This window comes from Hyperolius riggenbachi, chromosome 5 (assembly GCF_040937935.1).
Source record: "Hyperolius riggenbachi isolate aHypRig1 chromosome 5, aHypRig1.pri, whole genome shotgun sequence".
In the NCBI taxonomy this organism is placed as follows: Eukaryota; Metazoa; Chordata; class Amphibia; order Anura; family Hyperoliidae; genus Hyperolius; species Hyperolius riggenbachi.
The window spans coordinates 142,648,667-142,668,388 of NC_090650.1; the positions used below are offsets into that span (position 1 = coordinate 142,648,667).

The window sequence follows — 19,722 nt, forward strand, 5'->3', positions numbered from 1 at the left end:
TTGTCCTCATGCAAGGCCTGGGTTGTTGTGTCTCAAAGCGTGGCCTTCTCCTCCTGCACCACCCGCCTCCTGTTCCATCACGTGTGCTGCTGCTGGGTTAGCGTTACCGGTCCCTTTTCCTGGAACCTCTTATATGTATTACATTTATGACTGCATGCCGACAAAAAGCATGTTACCTGTGCAAAGAAAACAGACATTTCCCGCATTTAAAAGACAGTTTTCCCTTTGAAACTTTAAAATCGATTTTCTCAAAAACTATAAGCTCTTTTTGCTAAATTTTTTTTCCTCTTGTACCCACTCCCAAGGTGCACATACCCTGTAAATTTGGGGTATGTAGCATGTAAGGAGGCTTTACAACGCACAAAAGTTCGGGTCCCCATTGACTTCTATTATGTTCGGAGTTCGGGTCGAACACCCGAACATCGCGGCCATGTTCGGCCTGTTCGGCCCGAACCCGAACATCTAGATGTTCGCCCAACACTAGGATGAAGTATTCCCACAACAAATGTTATATTTCTGCAAATGCCAAACTGAACAGGTGGGTTTTCAGTCTGGATTTAAACACGTCCAGGGATGGAGCTGTCCTGATCTGTTGAGGTAAGGAGTTCCAAAACGTAGGGGCAGCATGACAAAAGGCTCTGGGACCAAAAGTTTCCAAGTGGACTCTGGGTATGACTAGATTATTAGAACCTGTGGATCTGAGAATGCGGGGATTGCTACGCAGCTGCAACATATCTTTCATGTATCCAGGGCCCAGATTATTATTATCATTAAAGGTTATTATGCTGTTGCTTATCTTTTATAGCAGACAGGAAGTTCTGTGTTCAGGTCCGCTTGAACAGAAATCAAACCTAGGAGCTGCATGACAAGGCAGGCAAACAAGCTAACACAAATGTCTTACTATCTTAGCTGCCATGCCTTTATGAGTCACTAGGCTGCTGTCAGTTACCATGACACATGAGCATGGTGGAACGACAGGCAGAATATTGCAGACGACAGAGCTACTCATTTGCTTCCCATCAGCCTTCTGGAGTCAGGAACCAAAAATGAATGAAACTACAGTAACTCCATCATTGCAGTCTGTACACAGCCTATCTATTACAGGGGTAATATTAACGCTATCATTCACTTAAACAGACTCTTAAATAATTTATGTCAAACCATGTCCATGTAAAGTGATGGCAGGATTTAGGCTACAAACAGTAATGCATGGCTGGGCTTTACACAATACTAGTCACAGAGGGATTCTCACAATTCGGCTGGCACCATATTGAATGATTTTCTGCCAGACAGATGTCTAAATATTCCTGACACACAGTGTGTAATCTCCCTTTCTATGCGACAAATCACAGACCTGTGCTTGGGAACAGCTAACGATTGCTGATAAAGCATCTCTACATGGGTTTAATACACCACTAATGTGATATAATTAAGCAACCAGATGGCTCCTGCTTATTAAAAGTGATTTTTTAAAAAATATTTGGAGTGTTTCTAGACTCCTACTAGTTTCTCTGAGGTATATCATTATGTTAATGTAATCAGATAACGTGAAATGTGGGTTCCTTTTCTAAAATACACCATTTTTCAACACAGGATGTCGACATTTCCTGTCAAACCAAAGAAATATAGGAATGCTATTGTTATGTTTGCTGATGCCAAAGGAAAATCTTGTACTTTCATAAAATATTCTGGTAGCTTGTTCTACTATGTCTTTATTTAAAGTGAAATAGCAGTATATAATGAAAGACATTCAGGTCACTCTTATAAAACAAAAATTAAAACAGAGTCTGGGATAGTATGTGATATAATAGTGAGGTATGGAGGCAGCCATACCATATACAGTATGATATGTTAGGTAACGCATGCCATATTTCTGTAGACTAAATGTAGTTTGCGCTGATATATGTTATTTACCCTGTATTGTAGTGGTTTAGTCTTGTGTATATGGTGCATGTTGTGAGTATGCATTCAGAGAGGAGTTAGATATGCAAGATTCAGTGGAATTCTGAGTTTAATACTATTCCATTTAAAGGAATAGTATTAAACTCCCCTTTCTTGCACTCCCCTCACTGGCGCATTCAGACGGGGGTTACCGATGTATGGAATACCCCCTTGAGACTCCTGTACCTTTAAAAAAAATTCCCTGAAATCGCTGAAGCAGGCAAGCTGGTAAATATACAGAGGCTTGCCTCCTGCAGGGCATGTGGGAAAAACTCAGCTCTTTCACAATTGTAAAGACTGCATGTAGACAGCTACATAAGGTATTTCACAGGTTGAAAAGTTTTTGACAGTCCCTAAACTCCAGGAGGGCTGCCTGCAGCTTGTGTGAGAGGCTGACCATCCCTTATATCCTCCACACCCCTATGGACAGTATACCTATATTCTTCCCTTATTCCCACAATCCCCCCATGTTGTTAATGTTTTGTTTTTGCTTTGGCAATGCTAAATGTATTTGGTCCTGCCAATAAAGCTTTTTTTGGATATGGCTGGCAGGGACAGGAAACACATTACAGGCAAGTACGTAGCCTCTGTGTGATGTGGGACTGCAATACAGATAAGCTCTCTGCTCCACCTCAGGCTATTCTCATTTTCTCTCCACTCCTCCTCTCTCTGGGCTAGTGCACGCCAAAATCACAATAGCAATCACTAGCGATTTGTGAGTGTGATTTTGTGAAGCGATTTTCAGAGCGATTTTTGAATGAATCGCTCAAAAAAATGCTACATGCAGTATACTTGCGATTTTGAAAAAAATCACAATGCTGCTGTGGGAACACCCTCATAGGGTAACATTAGCCAAGCGCTTTTCAAATCACTGTCGATTTGAAAAATGCTCAGAAGCACTCTTGGTGTGCACCAGCCCTCCCTCATTCACCTTTGTTTCCCTCTTCCCCTAGTGCTGGGTGTCACACGCCCCCTAGTGGCCGGACCGCACAATGCCTTCCAATCGGTTTCAGCACACAGACATGCAATCTGTGGTCGCAATCGGTGCACAGAAACCGCTGGGATTTTGGCAGCAGACCGACTAGAGGGGAGCTTGTGAGTTATGGTAATACCAATTACACACTATTTCAGTGTATAACTGCCACCACTCCTACAGAAGGGTAGGAGGCCTCTACACTGATACTAATACCTGCAAATAAAATGGTTAAACACACTCTATATTATATAGCTATCAACGGTAGTAGCGACTCTTCAGAAGCTAGGTTCGGTTTTGTGTTGCTGAATAATTAGTGTAGCCGAACAAATAAATTACGTTAGCGTCGTTTATTATAAATGCAATATAAATAATTAATATATACAGAAAATCGTTAAAATCAACAATTATAAAGACAAACAATAGCACAGTATGGAAAATAAAAATAAGGGAAGAAAATACTTAAGTTCGTGGAAATATGTCCTTTCTGGGAAAACACATGCAGTTCTTAGTTTCAGTTGAGGAGCCAAAGTTCAGACAAGATGGCCACTGCACGTCCTCAAGGCAGCAGCAGGCTCACATGAAGATGGAATCGGAGGAACTAAGGAGGAGGCCCTGGCAAACACTTTTGAATAAACCACAATTTTGGGTGGAGTCTCAGGTTCAGCCCAGAGGCTGGACAGGGTGCGGTTAACCTCCTGGGTGGGTTCCTGGTGCCCACCAAATATGACAGTTTTCATATCTCGGCTTACGCTTCCTGCACACACATAACAGTCACAGATTCATATTCCTCAGAATATGCCAGTTCATATGACATCAAACTTGGGTGCTTTTGCATGCCCGTTTATGAAGTAGCGGAATACCTTGGGTTCTGGGTATGTCAGGGGCCTCAATTTAATATTAAATATTCACCAGATCCGGACCAGCAGAATGAGATAACTTTCATACCTCTCATATGAACGGTATTCCTTAAACCGGCTAAAAATCATAAACTCCATGTATTTCTAAGCTGTCTACATGGCTCCGGTAAGTCTGAGCCCTTGCTGTGAGGGAAGCTCACTTTGCTGGGGGCTCACCAAATGGTATCCTTTCCAAATGGCAAGCTCACACTTAGCTGTGATCTGCCTGTGACAGGAAATCCTTTGTTCCTTGTTAGGGCTGGTTCAGACGGACGCTTGCAGAGCGTTTACCGCAAGCGTTCGGAATGTCGCGGTAAACGCTCCCATTCAAGTGAATGGGAGCGTTTACACCAAGCTTTTGCGCGCTTTTACCCGAACGCGGCGTTCGGGTCCCGATTTTCGCGAGCGTTCGGGCTGCCCCTGGAAGCGGCATGTTTCTTCAAGGGAGCGGCCAACCGCGACGGCTAATGTTCCCCTAGGGGAAGAAAAAAACACGACCGCATCACGACGCGACCGAAGGCTACTGAAAGCCTGGCCGCGCAGCCGCCGCAACGCCCCCAGACGCGACGCCATGCAGACGTCCGTCTGAACCAGCCCTTAATTAAACAAAACCTTGGGACAGTCACAGACAACAGGCTTCATGAAAAGGCTTCCTCTAGCAGCTATGAAAGCTAGATTTTCAAAAGAAGACCCCCCTAGACATCAAATCTTGATCTGGCAACGCAACGTCAATCGGTTCAGGAAACCGATTGCGATTGCGTTTTCTGGTCTCACAGCTCTTCCGTGACACTGGGTGTCTGTGTCTTCTTGTCATACAGGAAAGCTAAATAAAAGTGCAATCCTGGTGAGGCAAATTATTATTATTTAGTATTTATATAGTGCCGTCATCTTCCACAGATGCATATATCCCTGCATCATATGGCTTTTCGCTTGCGCTATGTGACACTATGTGGCATATTCCACTAAGTTGTCCAAATTAAGTCTATATCCCATTCCTCTCTCGGGGAGTTGATCTAGCACTGACCCCCGTTCAAATTTGCTGCTACCAGAAACCCTCAGAAACACTCGTGTCCTTGAGTACTTCCAAAGATTGGCAGCTCCGTAATACACCAGCGCACTTTTGTGCATGGGCAGTATGGAGCCACCTGTATTCGGAAGCACTCGGGGACATAAATGCTTCTGGACCTTTCAGGAAGCCCCCCCTTAAAAATACTGCATTTGCCCCTGCCCCTAGCTTAGTGGGTAAATGAAGAGTATAGCACAGCAGAAGCTGTGTTCTCACCTCTCCTTACAGGCCCCATAAGGAGAGTGAAGTGCCAGAACTAGAGGGAGCAGGAGACAGACAGGATGGCCCCACAGGCACATCACTGGACTCCAGGAGCTTTTGCTGCGCTATACTCTTCATTTACACACTGGGCTGGAGGAGTGAAAGAGCGGGACGGGGGCAGATAGTGGCACAAGTGGACATAAGGAGGCACAGAGATACAGAGAGAGGCACATAGGAGGACAGAAGGAGCCTAGGCACATTGGGATAGAGGGATGCACAGGGGGAACATAATTAGCACAAGGGGAGAGAAGAAGGCACAAGGGGACAGAAGTAGACACAGGGTGATGGAAGGAGGCACAGTAAGACAAAGGGATACAAAGGGGGCAGAAGTAGCACAAGGGGACAGAAGGAGGCACAGGAAACTGAAGGAGGCACAGTGGAGGCTGCCTGCAACATAGCAAAATACATTATCTGGACCTTGTGATGCTGCTGCTGCTCCTCAGGACACCCTGAGGAACACACACACACCAGAAGCAGGTAATAGAACACCCTTGGAGACGGGGCTTAGTCAGGGGCGGGGATTCATGGGGAAGAACTTAACCCATGGGCATGGCAACCCCCAGGACCAATGACAAGAAACAGAACATTTAAATCACACTCTTCTCCTAGTGGACTCAAAGCACCAGAGTTGCAGCCACTAGGGCTCGCTCTATAGGCAGTAGCAGTGTTAGGGAGTCTTGCCCAAGATCTCCTCACTGAATAGGTGCTGGCTTACAGGAAGAGCCAAGAATAGAACCCTGGTCTCCGGTGTACACCATCCAGCCACTGCTGGATACCTTTGCCTAAAACGGCCATACAAATATTTTAAATAATGGCGTTAATTCAGTTTTGACAGTGGGATTCAAATGATTTTAGATTATACAAATATAGTAGTCACCAAATACACGATGGGAGTAACCATTACACATGTCAAAAAGTTTATAGACTGCAGTCATTAATTATTCAATCCTGGAAGTTGCTCAGATGAAATCACACAAGCTGCAGTAAAAGGCAGATAATGCAGTCACAAATTATCCAGTCTGAACATCTAACTATCAGCACATGTGCTCACAAGACGGAAACATCAATCTTCTTCATTTACTGCTTGTCCTCCTAGCTTATCCATAAATTTGAATCATTACCAGCATTCTTCAATGTTGCAAAAAAAGCATCTAATATAGTCACAGTTTATTCAATGTGCGACAGCTTTCTTTCATTCCATATGCTCACAAAATGATATAAAGCAAGCATATGGGACATTAGCCTGTTGTGGTACATTGCATAAGCTCTGGATGCTTTATATGTTCTTTCTTGATCATTGATAGGGATGAGCAGTGTCAGATTGCAGTGGTGTTCAGCTCATTAGCTTCTTCAGGCTTAAATCTTATTTTCTCAAGTCACTTGGTGAATCTTTTAAAATTTAAAGTGATATTACACATTTATGCACAAAAAATGAAAATAGAGACAGTGTGGGGACCCCCTCCCCAAGCAATGCTGATCCCTTGTCACTTATGCAGATTGCTATCCCCAGATAATTTGGTGCATGCCAGTGTGGAGCTCCACCCACTGAGCAAAACCAACCCACATGGTCCATAATATTAAGAGGTACCCTGCAGAAATAGAGAACAAAGCATACACCCCCTATGCAAAGCACCGTTATGGATAAGGGGTTCATTCAGGGGAGTAATTACAGTGAAGCAGCCACTGCGACTGCAGGGGGGCCCAGAGCTCTAAGGGGGCCCTAACTACTACTTCACTCCCTCTGATAAAAGGGCTACACTTGTTATGGGTGTGAAGATTATGATGGCCACACTTGTTTTATGCCCATTGTAAGATTGGCTCCCAGGCTGTGAGTGTCACCAGGGGTAAGCAAGGGAAAGGGTGTGAACATTGGGGGGGGCATCAAAGGTTTAGCTGGGGGGCCCTTGATTTGTAGTTACTAATCCTTGCTGCCCTACCAGCTAAGATGCACTACACTACAGACTACACTACACTGCACTGCCACTTCTTCCCTGGCTTCTTCATGTCATGTGTGACCCCTGCGGTGCATATGCGCAGGGGTCACACATGATGTGCAGCACATGTACCTGGGAACCACTGATCAGGACATACGGAGGTCACAAGGAATGGAGGGTCTGGAGCAGTATAGCGGTTGCAGGCGGCTGCAGTGTATAGCGGCAGCTGCAGAAGAGGAGCAGAGGATCACTTGTACCGTGGCTGGAGCGAGGGGGAAAGGGAGCGCTTCAACAAAATACTTCCCTGTGCACTCTGCACCTCTTTTTACAGTATATTCGGAATATAAGATGCACCCACGTCCCCCCCCCCCCAGGTTTGGGAAGGAAAAAGTGCATCTTATATTCCAAAAAATACTGTAGCTTTAGCAAACTCCTTTAGTTTCCTCCAGACCACCTTCTTAAATTGGCAGGACAGAGAATATCTGATAAAAGTGAATTTTGATACCAACTCAGCCATTACACCACTTACATGCAAACACTTTTCATAATAACAGCTGTTAATAGGAAATCTGCGGTTTTAGCTCACTTTTGGGCTTATTCACACAAGCGTTTCCATGGGATTTACTTAACTTTTATTGCACTAAGGGCACTTCCAGAACTCCTTGTTCTTCACACTGAAGATAGTTCTAAATGACATTGGCTGTATGTTTTTCGATCGTGGTCCTGTTGCAGAATACATTTGTGGCTGATTTGATGCCTCCCTGATAACAGTGCATGATAGATAAGTATATTCATCTACTGTATTTCTTAGATTTGAGGACATCAGTAATTCTGACTAAGGCCCGGTTCACATTGGCGTTATTTTGCGGACCGCAGCCGGACCGCATAGAACGGAAACGGAACAGACGCGAAAGGGTCCAATGTTAATCGCACTCGTCCATTCCACCGGATCCGGAAGCGTTTTGCGGTCCGGCCTGCGTTCCGGAATTTTCCAACATGCTCCATTTTTCCTGACCGTTACTTCCGTCCTCCGCTGACAGAACGGATCCGGACAAAAAACCCAGGACAACAGGAACCAATAGAAAACAGAAGTGTCACAACACACTGCCTGATAAAAGCCGGACGTTCTACCCCACTTTCTGTGTGTTTTCAATGGTACAGGCGGCCATCTTGGATAGTGACACATGTGCCCAGCGTTGTGTGAGTGAGACAGCTCCCAGTTTCTCATAGAGCTGTTTGGGAACATGGCAGAGCTCAGGGAATACTCCATTGAGGACCTGATTGTCCCGATACAGGGTCTGGAACTGTCCCTTCCTCTGCCTCTTCGATAGTAGAGGGAGCACCCACCATCTCCTCATAGGAGCATGCTTCCTTCCCACATAGTAGTAGGTAAATATCAGGAACGAGGCTACTCCAATCCAAAAGCTGAAAAGATAGAAGATCGAGAGCCCAATATAGTGTAGTACGTATTAGTAGGGGATGAGAGGTAATGAAAAGTAAGTAATATACTCACAAACCAGGGTTGCCTCTGAAGCAACCACTGTACAAGGCAGGTGGGGAGAACAAGCCTGTCCCCACTCAGGAGTAAAACGTCGCTCTCTGTGGATAGAGGAAATTGTAGGGTAGAACACCCTTCCACCAAGGGTGGATTTCTAGATGCGTAAAAGTAAACAGAGGCGCCGAAAGTATAAAAATAGATAAAAAGTTAAAAATGTTTTGGTTGCGGTGGTGGACCGCTAACCACAAACCGACAACAAGGCTGTTGACATTCAAAAAATGTATACACACTTTATTCATTCAAAAGCTCCCAGTAAATAGTCGCAACGCGTTTCACGGGCAGAGCCCGCTTCCTCAGGCAATAAGGGACTGGAGCAACAACACTGAAAATGACAGAGATACATAGCAGGCATCAGCATACTGTGTGTGGTACAATTGTATAGGTACAGCAAATTACATACATACATAAATAGTATTTCTAGTAAAAATAGTGTTAACACAAATAGGCTATCATTGAACTGTCTAATATTGCACTTAACCCTGTATCAAAACATGTATGCAATGTATGTCCAGATATTTGTATTTGTAACAGTGCATATTTTCACCAGGAGGGTATACTTGTGGGCTGTGCTTACTTAGTAGGGAATTGTGCTGCTCAGTGGTAAAGTCATTTCTATGCTAGGTGGAAAGACTAGTGTGTTAGATAGTGCCCAGGGGGTTAAAGATGTAATTAAGTTGCAATAGGTGGACGGGAGTATCAACTTACCAGCGTGAAGTCTAGATGATGCTTGGCACCTCTGTGCCGATATAGCGTGTGTGCAGGGTATATGAGGAGAATATGGGAGGAGCTGGTGAGCGTGAGGGGGGTGGGTCAACACGGGGAGTGAAGTGAGGTTGCTGAAAATGATTGGCCAATGCGGAGAGGCCGGGCTGGAACCTGGATGCGCGCGCTGCGTCGTTTAGGAAGCGCCAATGCGCGCAATGGATTGTGGGGCGAGTGGCACGTGGCAATGTGTTAGTACGCATGCGCGCACTCTGTTTATGCGGAAAGTGTGGAACGCATGACACACTTCCGCATGTCGGGTGGATACGCCGGAAGAGGGGAAGGGAAAGTGTGAAATGAAGGGCAGGTTGCCCATACTTGTAACAATTACAGGCTTCGTGTAAAAAAGAGTGTCATTGTGGTACAATAGTTGTTCTGAAAGGATCTTAATCGTAATCCCACACTTTTACATTTTCAAGTTGTGTTATATACAATAAAGAGCGCTGGTGCCCCCCAGTGGACAAGATTCATAAACACTCTGTAAAATAAATGCATTTGGCAATACATTCAATGCTGCATTGTAAGAGACAATTTTAGCCAATGTCATATCAGTTATATAAAATTGATTCTATAGGTTTAGAACCATTCCTATTCAGAACATATGAACTTATAAAACTATAGGTCTCTGAGCAAAAATTGTCATACCTTTGGGTACACTTGTCACATTTCTACCCTATCATGGGTATCATAACCAGTGTTCTGATCACTACAGCCATACTGAAAACTGTCTACGTTTATGTGACCTTCTGGATAAAAATTATAAAACATACAATATAAAATATAATAATATATAGAAAACAATAGAAAACACCGACAAAAGTATACAGTACACTTTGATTTAAAAAAATCGGTGACTATTTCTTAAAAGGAGAGGACGGATAAAATGAGAGGACGGATAAAAAACTTGAAGCGAGACTGTAAAGGGATGGAATATTAATAGATTTTTTCCAGCTGCTCATTAAGGCCACCTGGAGTAAGTGTTTTCAGAATTTGGATCCAGTACATCTCACGTGATTTAAGAAGCTCAAACGAGTTGAACCGGTTTTGTGGAATTTTGTCAATGAGTGTGATGTGAAATAGTTCCGGGTTACTCTCGTGGTGGGTGGTGAAGTGTCGTGATACGCTGTGCAGGGGGTATTTGTTGATTATATTCCTTTTATGTTGTCCAATTCTTGATCTCGCAGGTTGAGTGGTTCTGCCCACATACTGGAGCTGGCATGGGCATGTGATGACGTAGATTACATATTTTGATTCGCAGTTTAAACTGCGAATCAAAATACCCACCACGAGAGTAACCCGGAACTATTTCACATCACACTCATTGACAAAATTCCACAAAACCGGTTCAACTCGTTTGAGCTTCTTAAATCACGTGAGATGTACTGGATCCAAATTCTGAAAACACTTACTCCAGGTGGCCTTAATGAGCAGCTGGAAAAAATCTATTAATATTCCATCCCTTTACAGTCTCGCTTCAAGTTTTTTATCCGTCCTCTCATTTTATCCGTCCTCTCCTTTTAAGAAATAGTCACCGATTTTTTTAAATCAAAGTGTACTGTATACTTTTGTCTGTGTTTTCTATTGTTTTCTATATATTATTATATTTTATATTGTATGTTTTATAATTTTTATCCAGAAGGTCACATAAACGTAGACAGTTTTCAGTATGGCTGTAGTGATCAGAACACTGGTTATGATACCCATGATAGGGTAGAAATGTGACAAGTGTACCCAAAGGTATGACAATTTTTGCTCAGAGACCTATAGTTTTATAAGTTCATATGTTCTGAATAGGAATGGTTCTAAACCTATAGAATCAATTTTATATAACTGATATGACATTGGCTAAAATTGTCTCTTACAATGCAGCATTGAATGTATTGCCAAATGCATTTATTTTACAGAGTGTTTATGAATCTTGTCCACTGGGGGGCACCAGCGCTCTTTATTGTATATAACACAACTTGAAAATGTAAAAGTGTGGGATTACGATTAAGATCCTTTCAGAACAACTATTGTACCACAATGACACTCTTTTTTACACGAAGCCTGTAATTGTTACAAGTATGGGCAACCTGCCCTTCATTTCACACTTTCCCTTCCCCTATTCCGGCGTATCCACCCGACATGCGGAAGTGTGTCATGCGTTCCACACTTTCCGCATAAACAGAGTGCGCGCATGCGTACTAACACATTGCCACGTGCCACTCGCCCCACAATCCATTGCGCGCATTGGCGCTTCCTAAACGACGCAGCGCGCGCATCCAGGTTCCAGCCCGGCCTCTCCGCATTGGCCAATCATTTTCAGCAACCTCACTTCACTCCCCGTGTTGACCCACCCCCCTCACGCTCACCAGCTCCTCCCATATTCTCCTCATATACCCTGCACACACGCTATATCGGCACAGAGGTGCCAAGCATCATCTAGACTTCACGCTGGTAAGTTGATACTCCCGTCCACCTATTGCAACTTAATTACATCTTTAACCCCCTGGGCACTATCTAACACACTAGTCTTTCCACCTAGCATAGAAATGACTTTACCACTGAGCAGCACAATTCCCTACTAAGTAAGCACAGCCCACAAGTATACCCTCCTGGTGAAAATATGCACTGTTACAAATACAAATATCTGGACATACATTGCATACATGTTTTGATACAGGGTTAAGTGCAATATTAGACAGTTCAATGATAGCCTATTTGTGTTAACACTATTTTTACTAGAAATACTATTTATGTATGTATGTAATTTGCTGTACCTATACAATTGTACCACACACAGTATGCTGATGCCTGCTATGTATCTCTGTCATTTTCAGTGTTGTTGCTCCAGTCCCTTATTGCCTGAGGAAGCGGGCTCTGCCCGTGAAACGCGTTGCGACTATTTACTGGGAGCTTTTGAATGAATAAAGTGTGTATACATTTTTTGAATGTCAACAGCCTTGTTGTCGGTTTGTGGTTAGCGGTCCACCACCGCAACCAAAACATTTTTAACTTTTTATCTATTTTTATACTTTCGGCGCCTCTGTTTACTTTTACGCAACCAATCCAAAAGCTGTATAAAATCACTGGATCCATGGTCCACACAGCAGTCTCTCTCTCCAAGGATGATGTCCACACAGCAGGCTCTCTCAAAAAATGACCCCAGCGCTTTCCAGACCTTCCAGACCCCCAGGTATTTATACAGTACCGTATCTCTTTAAAAAACAGAAAGGCATTACAAACGCGTGCAGAACGGATGAAAATCCGGATGGAAACGGACCGTAAACGGACCCGATCCTGATGGCAAACGGATATTTTTGTAACGGAACGGATCCGTTCCAACTGACAGTTTTTACACAAAACGCAAGTGTGAACCGGGCCTTAATCCCAGCTTCATTTGTAGAAATGCAGCCCCAAACTTGCAAAGAACGTTCATCATACTTCACTGCTGCCTTCAGACCATAATTGTATTTATCTTCAGTTCATTGGTGAACAAATTGGCTTCTGCTACAATTAAATATTTCAAACGGTGACTCAGAGTCAGAGCCATTTTTCTGCAGCCCAGCTCTTATGTTTTCATTCATATTTCAGTTGCATGTTCTTTTTTCTATGTCACTACGTCAGAGTTTTTTCTTTGGGGGGGGGGGGGGGGGGGGCTCTGCAAAGCTTTCATGAAGATCTCTACTGGCTCAACTTCTCTGGACAGTAGATGGGTGTACCTGGGTCCTACATGTTTCTGCCAGTTCTGAGCTAGTGGCACTGTTGTACATCTTCAGATTTTGAAGGTAAGTAAACATGATGCATCTTTCACACAAACCAGTCTTCCATGACCTCCCATTGGTAGCAGAGCTTTGTTGATTCTCCTGCAGTTTTAAGCCTCCTGCACAGCTTTTTCTGTTTCAGTTAATGATTTTTACATATGGCAATATAATCATCAGTACCTGTTTGGTACAAAAAATTGTACAAAATCCTGAGCTTTGTAAGTGTCCTTATAAGAACTGGTACTGGTTTGAAGGCAATAAGTAGTCACATCAAGAATTGATTTGAATGATATTTTTTGTACTGTTTGGTTACTTTGCATTTCATAAACTGATAGGAATAAACAATTACAATTTAAAATTCTACAAACTCTCCTACTATACAGCATTTCTTCATACCTAGCTAAAGGGGCTCATACACTGGTCGAGTTCAGCCATTGATTAATTGATCAGAAATTGATTCTATCAAATGCATCGATCAATCGATTTGCGGCCGATTTTGAACGATTTCAATCGATTTGGTCTATATGACAGGATGGAAAATCTAGGTCGATCTGCTGCTGGCAGCAGATCAATGGCTCATAGAGTTGCATTGCATCTAATGGTCCAATAATGCATTTAGATCGATTTCCAATAGCTTTCCAATAGATTTCATTCTGAAATCTATTGGAAATCTGTTCCTAGTGTGTGGCACACATCAGATAGATTTCTGTCAGATTCGAATAGACAGGCATCTGGCAGAAATCTATCTGATGGTCAAATCTGCTGCAAATCTATAAGTGTATGGCCACCTTAACACTTTTGCACCATACTGTAGACCTAGGATTGAACAGATATTGCAAAGCTTGTTGCCTTGTTGACTTTGATTGAATTCTAATTAACATATCTCTATCCTCCAGTAAATAATAATGTAACTGCCCTGCTTTAATGTCCTCATCAGACAACTTTGGAAGATTTCTGTATATACAATGTTTTCCTGTCAAGATTTTCCATGATATGTAAGATGTTCTCAAGAGGCTTTATCTGGCTGTTGTAAATAGCATTATAACATTTTAATAATATTGATTTGTATTAGCAAAAAAACAAAATGAATCAAAAACAGCTCCATGCTCTTTTTTTTCTGATGTTCCATTTTATTTAGGTTGTGTTTTCAAGGGTAGTTAGCACACAGTCTGAAAAAGGTTTTTAAGCTGAAAGCTTATTGATTAAATCTTCTCAGTTGGCCAATAAGTGATATTATCCTGGATCTGTCATAAAAGATGGCTAACATGGTAAGATAGTTTACTGCTAGCTTTAGTATTATAGATATCTATATGACCTCTGCCTCACTTTCATCCATTTTGTTATTGCTCTTTGTCCTACGGCTGCCATATATTGCATGATGACCACGAACACTACAATATCATTTTACAATATAGTCAAAAGTTGTCGTGTAGAATGAAAGCACTTTATGTGACCTGAACACCAATAACCTGCGCTGTATAAGAACACACAGGAAATATATGAAACTGTAACTCACTCACAAGCCCTTAAGGATAAATTCAGTAGAGCATTTTGATAGAACATGTAGTCCCTGTGGAATATATCGATATTTTATAAATAGAAACTTTGGCTCAGCTTGTGAATCTGTCAATGGCAAATTTCTTGGAACAGATATAAGGAAGTATTGATGATAAATGACATATTACCTGGAAGACGATATTCCTTCCAACCCTGGTAATATTGACATTGTGGGGTTGACCATTCGCCATGTACTTGTGGTCGGCGATATCTATAATGTATGGCTCTTTGGTACCACCTAAATTATACCGAATTTGCAAGATACCTAGGATAAAAGTTAGAATAAGTTACAGCATATGTTTACATGACATAAAAAAATAGTTAAGACCTTGTGTGAGTTTGTAAGAATACTAATCTATTCACTAGTACCATCTTTTGTCTGGTCTGCTACAGACACTAAATAAATATAACAAAACAATATAAGCAAAAACTGTGAGGATTTTTTTCAATGAGATACTTACTTAAGTAGTGGGAAGCCTCTGGATGCTCCAGAGGCTTACCCAACCCCCCTACCACTGCTGGACAGGACTCTCTTCTTCTTGTGGCCATGCTACTAATTATGAATGAGCATGACCATACTGGGCATACTCAAGTATGGTCTGCAGCTGCCCAGTGGCACAAAGTCACTTGTGCATGAAGGAAAAAGCCGTAGCTGTGCATGAGCAGCTTCATGTCACTGGGCATGTGTGTACCATACCTGTGCATTCCCAGTGCTCCTATATGAGCCGAGTTGCACCCTCAAAAGCAAATTCAATAAGCCCTTGTTAAATATGTTTAGATTTACCCAGGGCTGGAACAGAGGGCCACAGGACAAGTGTGATTTTAAAGGAGAACTCCAGGATGTGTTAAATGAAAGCATCCCATATTTATCTCAGTTATTCCAATTCGTTTTTGTAAACTATTCTTCCCCTGCTTATGATATTATTTTATAGGTTTCTGAAAACAGAATTTCTGCTAATGAAAGCAGTGTGCATCATGGAATGAGAAATATTCACACCTTCTGTGAAGTTAAGACTGCTACACTGCTCCCACATACATGCCTTTTTGTTTACAGACATCCCCTTTATCCTTGCAGCTGCAATGCAAATAATCTGCTTCTCCTGTTACCTTCAGACTCATTCAGGTGAGCAAGCCAGGTGGCTAGAGAGAGTGTTTAAAACTTTTGCAGATGATCATTTTAAGGACAAAAAATGTAAAAAGTTTAAATTACAAATGTTCTTCCGTTCAATGCCCAGTCGAATGACACTTCAAGAAGTTCTCCTTTTAAAAGCAGCACAACTTTTATCTGTTGCAGTCCTTTTAATGCTTTGCAGTCAGTTTGAAAAATTTCTTATGTCTCATGGTTACTGTGAAGTGTCACTCTAATGTCAGACTTCACAGCTAAGTGACCTAACACCATTAAAGGGTACCTGAAATGTATGGAAAATGTAGCATGCCAGCTTTAGTTCCTTTTAAAAATCGCCAGCTGTTTGGTTCTCCTGCTGATCTTTTGGCTTCAGTAGTTTCTGAGTCACACACCTTGAAAAGCATGCAGGGAGTGAGGTCAGATAGAGGCAGGGCCCCTGATCTGTATTCTGGGTCAGTCATTCAGAAAGTAATAAAGCCAAAGGCAACATGCAGACTAGTTTTTCTGAAGGATGTCATGAAATGTTCCTTCAGTTTCAAAATAGTTTATAATAATCAAGACCTAATTGTGAAATAATTAAAATACTGTTAGTTTTCAAAATAGAAGTAATGTGTGATATTGACAAACTCGTGTATGAAAATAGAGTTTGAAAAGAATAGGTCATATATATATATGTTTATATATTTAGTAAAAGTAGTGAATAATGTCAGCTTAGGTACAATTATTCTGAACTATAAATGTTATGCAGTGCAATAAAGAAATGATATACAGTAACTGTTAATGAAGTAAAGTCATAGACATACCATTATTTGTTTCTGTAATGCCCATAAAATTCAAAGCTGCATTTGCCTTGCACATATCTCGTCATTTCCAGCAGTCTACTGTAGCCTTAGGCTGAGGTTACTGCAGTTGGTCAGGTCTAGGTTCTGTAATATTATGTGCCCAAGAAATGGGGTCAGCTGACTTCCTGAATTTACTGAATGACCAGGTTTTTCATCAGAGAATTTATTGTTCACTGATGGCATGGGCATATTTCAATATAACAATGCCATGATCTATAGGCCTCAATATGTGAAAGAGTGGTTTAGGGAGCATGACATAATTTTCACACATGGACATGGATTGGCCTCCACGGAGTCCAGACCTTAACCCCATTGAGAATCTTTGAGATGTGCAGTAGAAGTGTTCCAACTCATCTCTACAAGGCTTGGCAAAAATGAATACATCTCTGGATGGAAATAAGTGTTGTGAAATGGCAGAGGTTTATCAAAATAATGCGCATGTCAGTGAATGTGTGCTGTAATCAAAGCTAAAGGCTGTTCAACAAAATATTAGTGAGTTACTTTTTTGGGGGGACAGGCAGTGTAGTAGACTGCACAGGTGAATGCTTGAATACACTGGCATAGTGTTTTATGGTTTTCCATACAGGTCTGATATATATCTTGAAGAGAAAACTTAATTGAAATAAAGAAAAGATTTTAACTTACCCGGGGCTCCTTCCAGGCCCCTGGACTCGTACTGTGCCCACAACGTCCTTCAGATTCCCTCCAGCCAGCAGCTCCGATCCCCACAAAGCTAACCTGTCGCCACCAGTGGGTGGCCACTGCGCATGCGTGGCTTCAAGCTGCACGCGCCCTGGTCACGCTCCCGCCACCGGGAATGTTCTGCACATGTGCAGTAGCGATTTCGATTGTACTGTGCATGCGCATAACTCCCCCAGTGGTGGGAGCATGACCAGGGTGCACACAGCTTGGGGCTGCGCATGGGCAGTAGCCACCGATGGACAGTGACAGGCCAGCTTTGCGGGGGTCGCTGCTGCTGCCCGGAGGGGATCAGGAGGACGTTGTGGTCCCGGTAAGAGTCCAGGGGGCTGGAAGAAGCCCCGAGTACTAAATATTTTTTTTATTTCACTTAAGATTCCCTTTAAGGAAACTTCCTCGGGTATTGAAGTAGTATTTTACATTGTGAAGCAAGCATAAAAGCACTATTTGTCTTAGAACATAACAGAGATCAGCTAACTATTGTTTGTTTGACATAAATAGATAAAATCTACCTCAAAGTGAACCTTAACCGTGTTAAAAAAAAAAAAGTTTCACTTACCTGGGACTTCCACCAGCCCCCCACAGACGTCCTGTGCCCGTGCCGGGACAAACCGATCCTTCGGTCCTCCGCAGCCAGCCAGTTAGTTTAGTTTTCGGTGAGGTAAGTGAAACTTTTTTTTAAAACATAGTTAATGTTCACTTTAAGGCTGGTAGACAAGAAATACAACATATCATTGTCGTCTGCATCATACATTGTATCTACATTTTTAGGACCTGATTTACTAAGATCCTGTAAGACTGAAGAACAGTGGAGAGCAGTGGCATAGCAATAGGATATGCAGAGGTTGCAACGACACCAGGGCCCTTGGACCAGAGGGGTCTGCTTGGGGCCCTCCTTCATCCATTTTGTTAGCTTTGCATCGGTGCTATGGTGGTTAAGAATGCCTATATATGTGTATTGTATACTGGTAATATTTATATGGTTTCCTTATTCTAAATACACCTCTCTGACACTGCAGCTGTCCTTGGTTAGTTTTGGAGCTCCATATCAATAGAGTGCTTGGGGCCCCATGTAAAACTCACAATAGGGCCCCAACTCCTTATTTATGCTGCTGGTGGAGAGCCTACATGATCCAGCAAAAGTGGCCTGGATTTATTAAAACATTTATGCTATTAGGTGACCAGGGTATGGTAATGCCACCTGTGTCATAGCAGACCACTGCAAAGATTGCAAAGAGGTTACTGAAATATCAGCCATGTAGTCCTATGCACTCACCTGTAGTGCACTATCTATGTTGTAATTGCAGGTTGTCCTGGGTTTATTAAAAAAAAGGAAAACTTTTAATTACAAGTGTATGTATACAGCTACAAGTACTGCATATGATCACCTATATTACTAATCTCTTAGCAGTCCTCACTATGTTGCAGCCTAATACTAATAAATGCACCTATGCTGCCCACGATTTGTTTTTTATTATGTACAGCGCTACGGAAGATGTTGGTGCAATATAAATAAATCTTAAAAAGAAATGTTCTATATGCAGGTCCAGCTTTTCTGGATCACTTAGGTTCTGTATTCTTCAGCCCTGAAGGACCTTAGTAAATTGATGTTATACTGCTAGTAGACAGATGATGGTGTAGATGTTGCAGCATACCTGATGGTTTCAGGAGAACAGCCATATAGTCTTGAGAATAAGAACTGACATACACAAGAATACAGGGTGCCTTGGTTGTGCTGAAGCTAAAAAGCAACTCTTCTCTTAATAAGGGATTGTCTGAAGGCATCTGTGGAATATTTGCCATATCTTTCGTGCTGACCACTGCTGACGTAGAGGCTGTATGGAAATTATATTTTAACCATGTGCCTTCTTCAAAGTACCCGCCAACAGCTGCAATACATAAGGATTACAAATGCATTAATAGATAGTGAGCTTATCATAGGCCAATAGCTGGCAATGGTCTTATCAGTGGTAGACAGTGTGCGAATGTAGAACATATTGCAAGGCTTATTACTGCCCTCTCTCTATACATACACATAATAACACAATAAAGAGTTGTTACACGGTGTGTAATCACTACTACTGCAGCTGTTCAACAGATTGAAACAAAATGGATGATGAACTAAATATGGTGCTGTGTCTCTTAATGTGGTGAGACATCAGAACTAGGCTGTGTTTACAAACGTGTCTAATTTAAAGAAGTTCCAGGAAATCTGTTAGCTGCTGAAATAGGAGCTATTCAAATTTGCTGCCATCTTTTCCCCTGGTAAAAATATTGTATTTACTGTCCGCTGTCACGATTATGCTACTATATCAAAAATAAATTTAGCTGTTGGCATTTACAGCTAGGTCAAACTTC

At 42.3% G+C, this 19,722-nt stretch overlaps 1 protein-coding gene across 10 annotated transcripts in view; it reads right to left on the reverse strand.

Annotated features, from left to right (window-relative positions):
* CNTNAP2 (contactin associated protein 2) overlaps positions 1 to 19,722 on the reverse strand; it is a 2,604,396-nt gene that overhangs the window by 124,499 nt on the left and 2,460,175 nt on the right. For all 10 annotated transcript variants that reach the window (XM_068236339.1, XM_068236338.1, XM_068236337.1 and 7 more), the window contains 2 exons: positions 19,020 to 19,253; positions 14,826 to 14,962 (listed from right to left, as the gene is read on the reverse strand). In XM_068236339.1, coding sequence (XP_068092440.1) covers positions 14,826 to 14,962; positions 19,020 to 19,253 — 371 coding nt within the window. The remainder of the gene's footprint in view (positions 1 to 14,825; positions 14,963 to 19,019; positions 19,254 to 19,722) is intronic.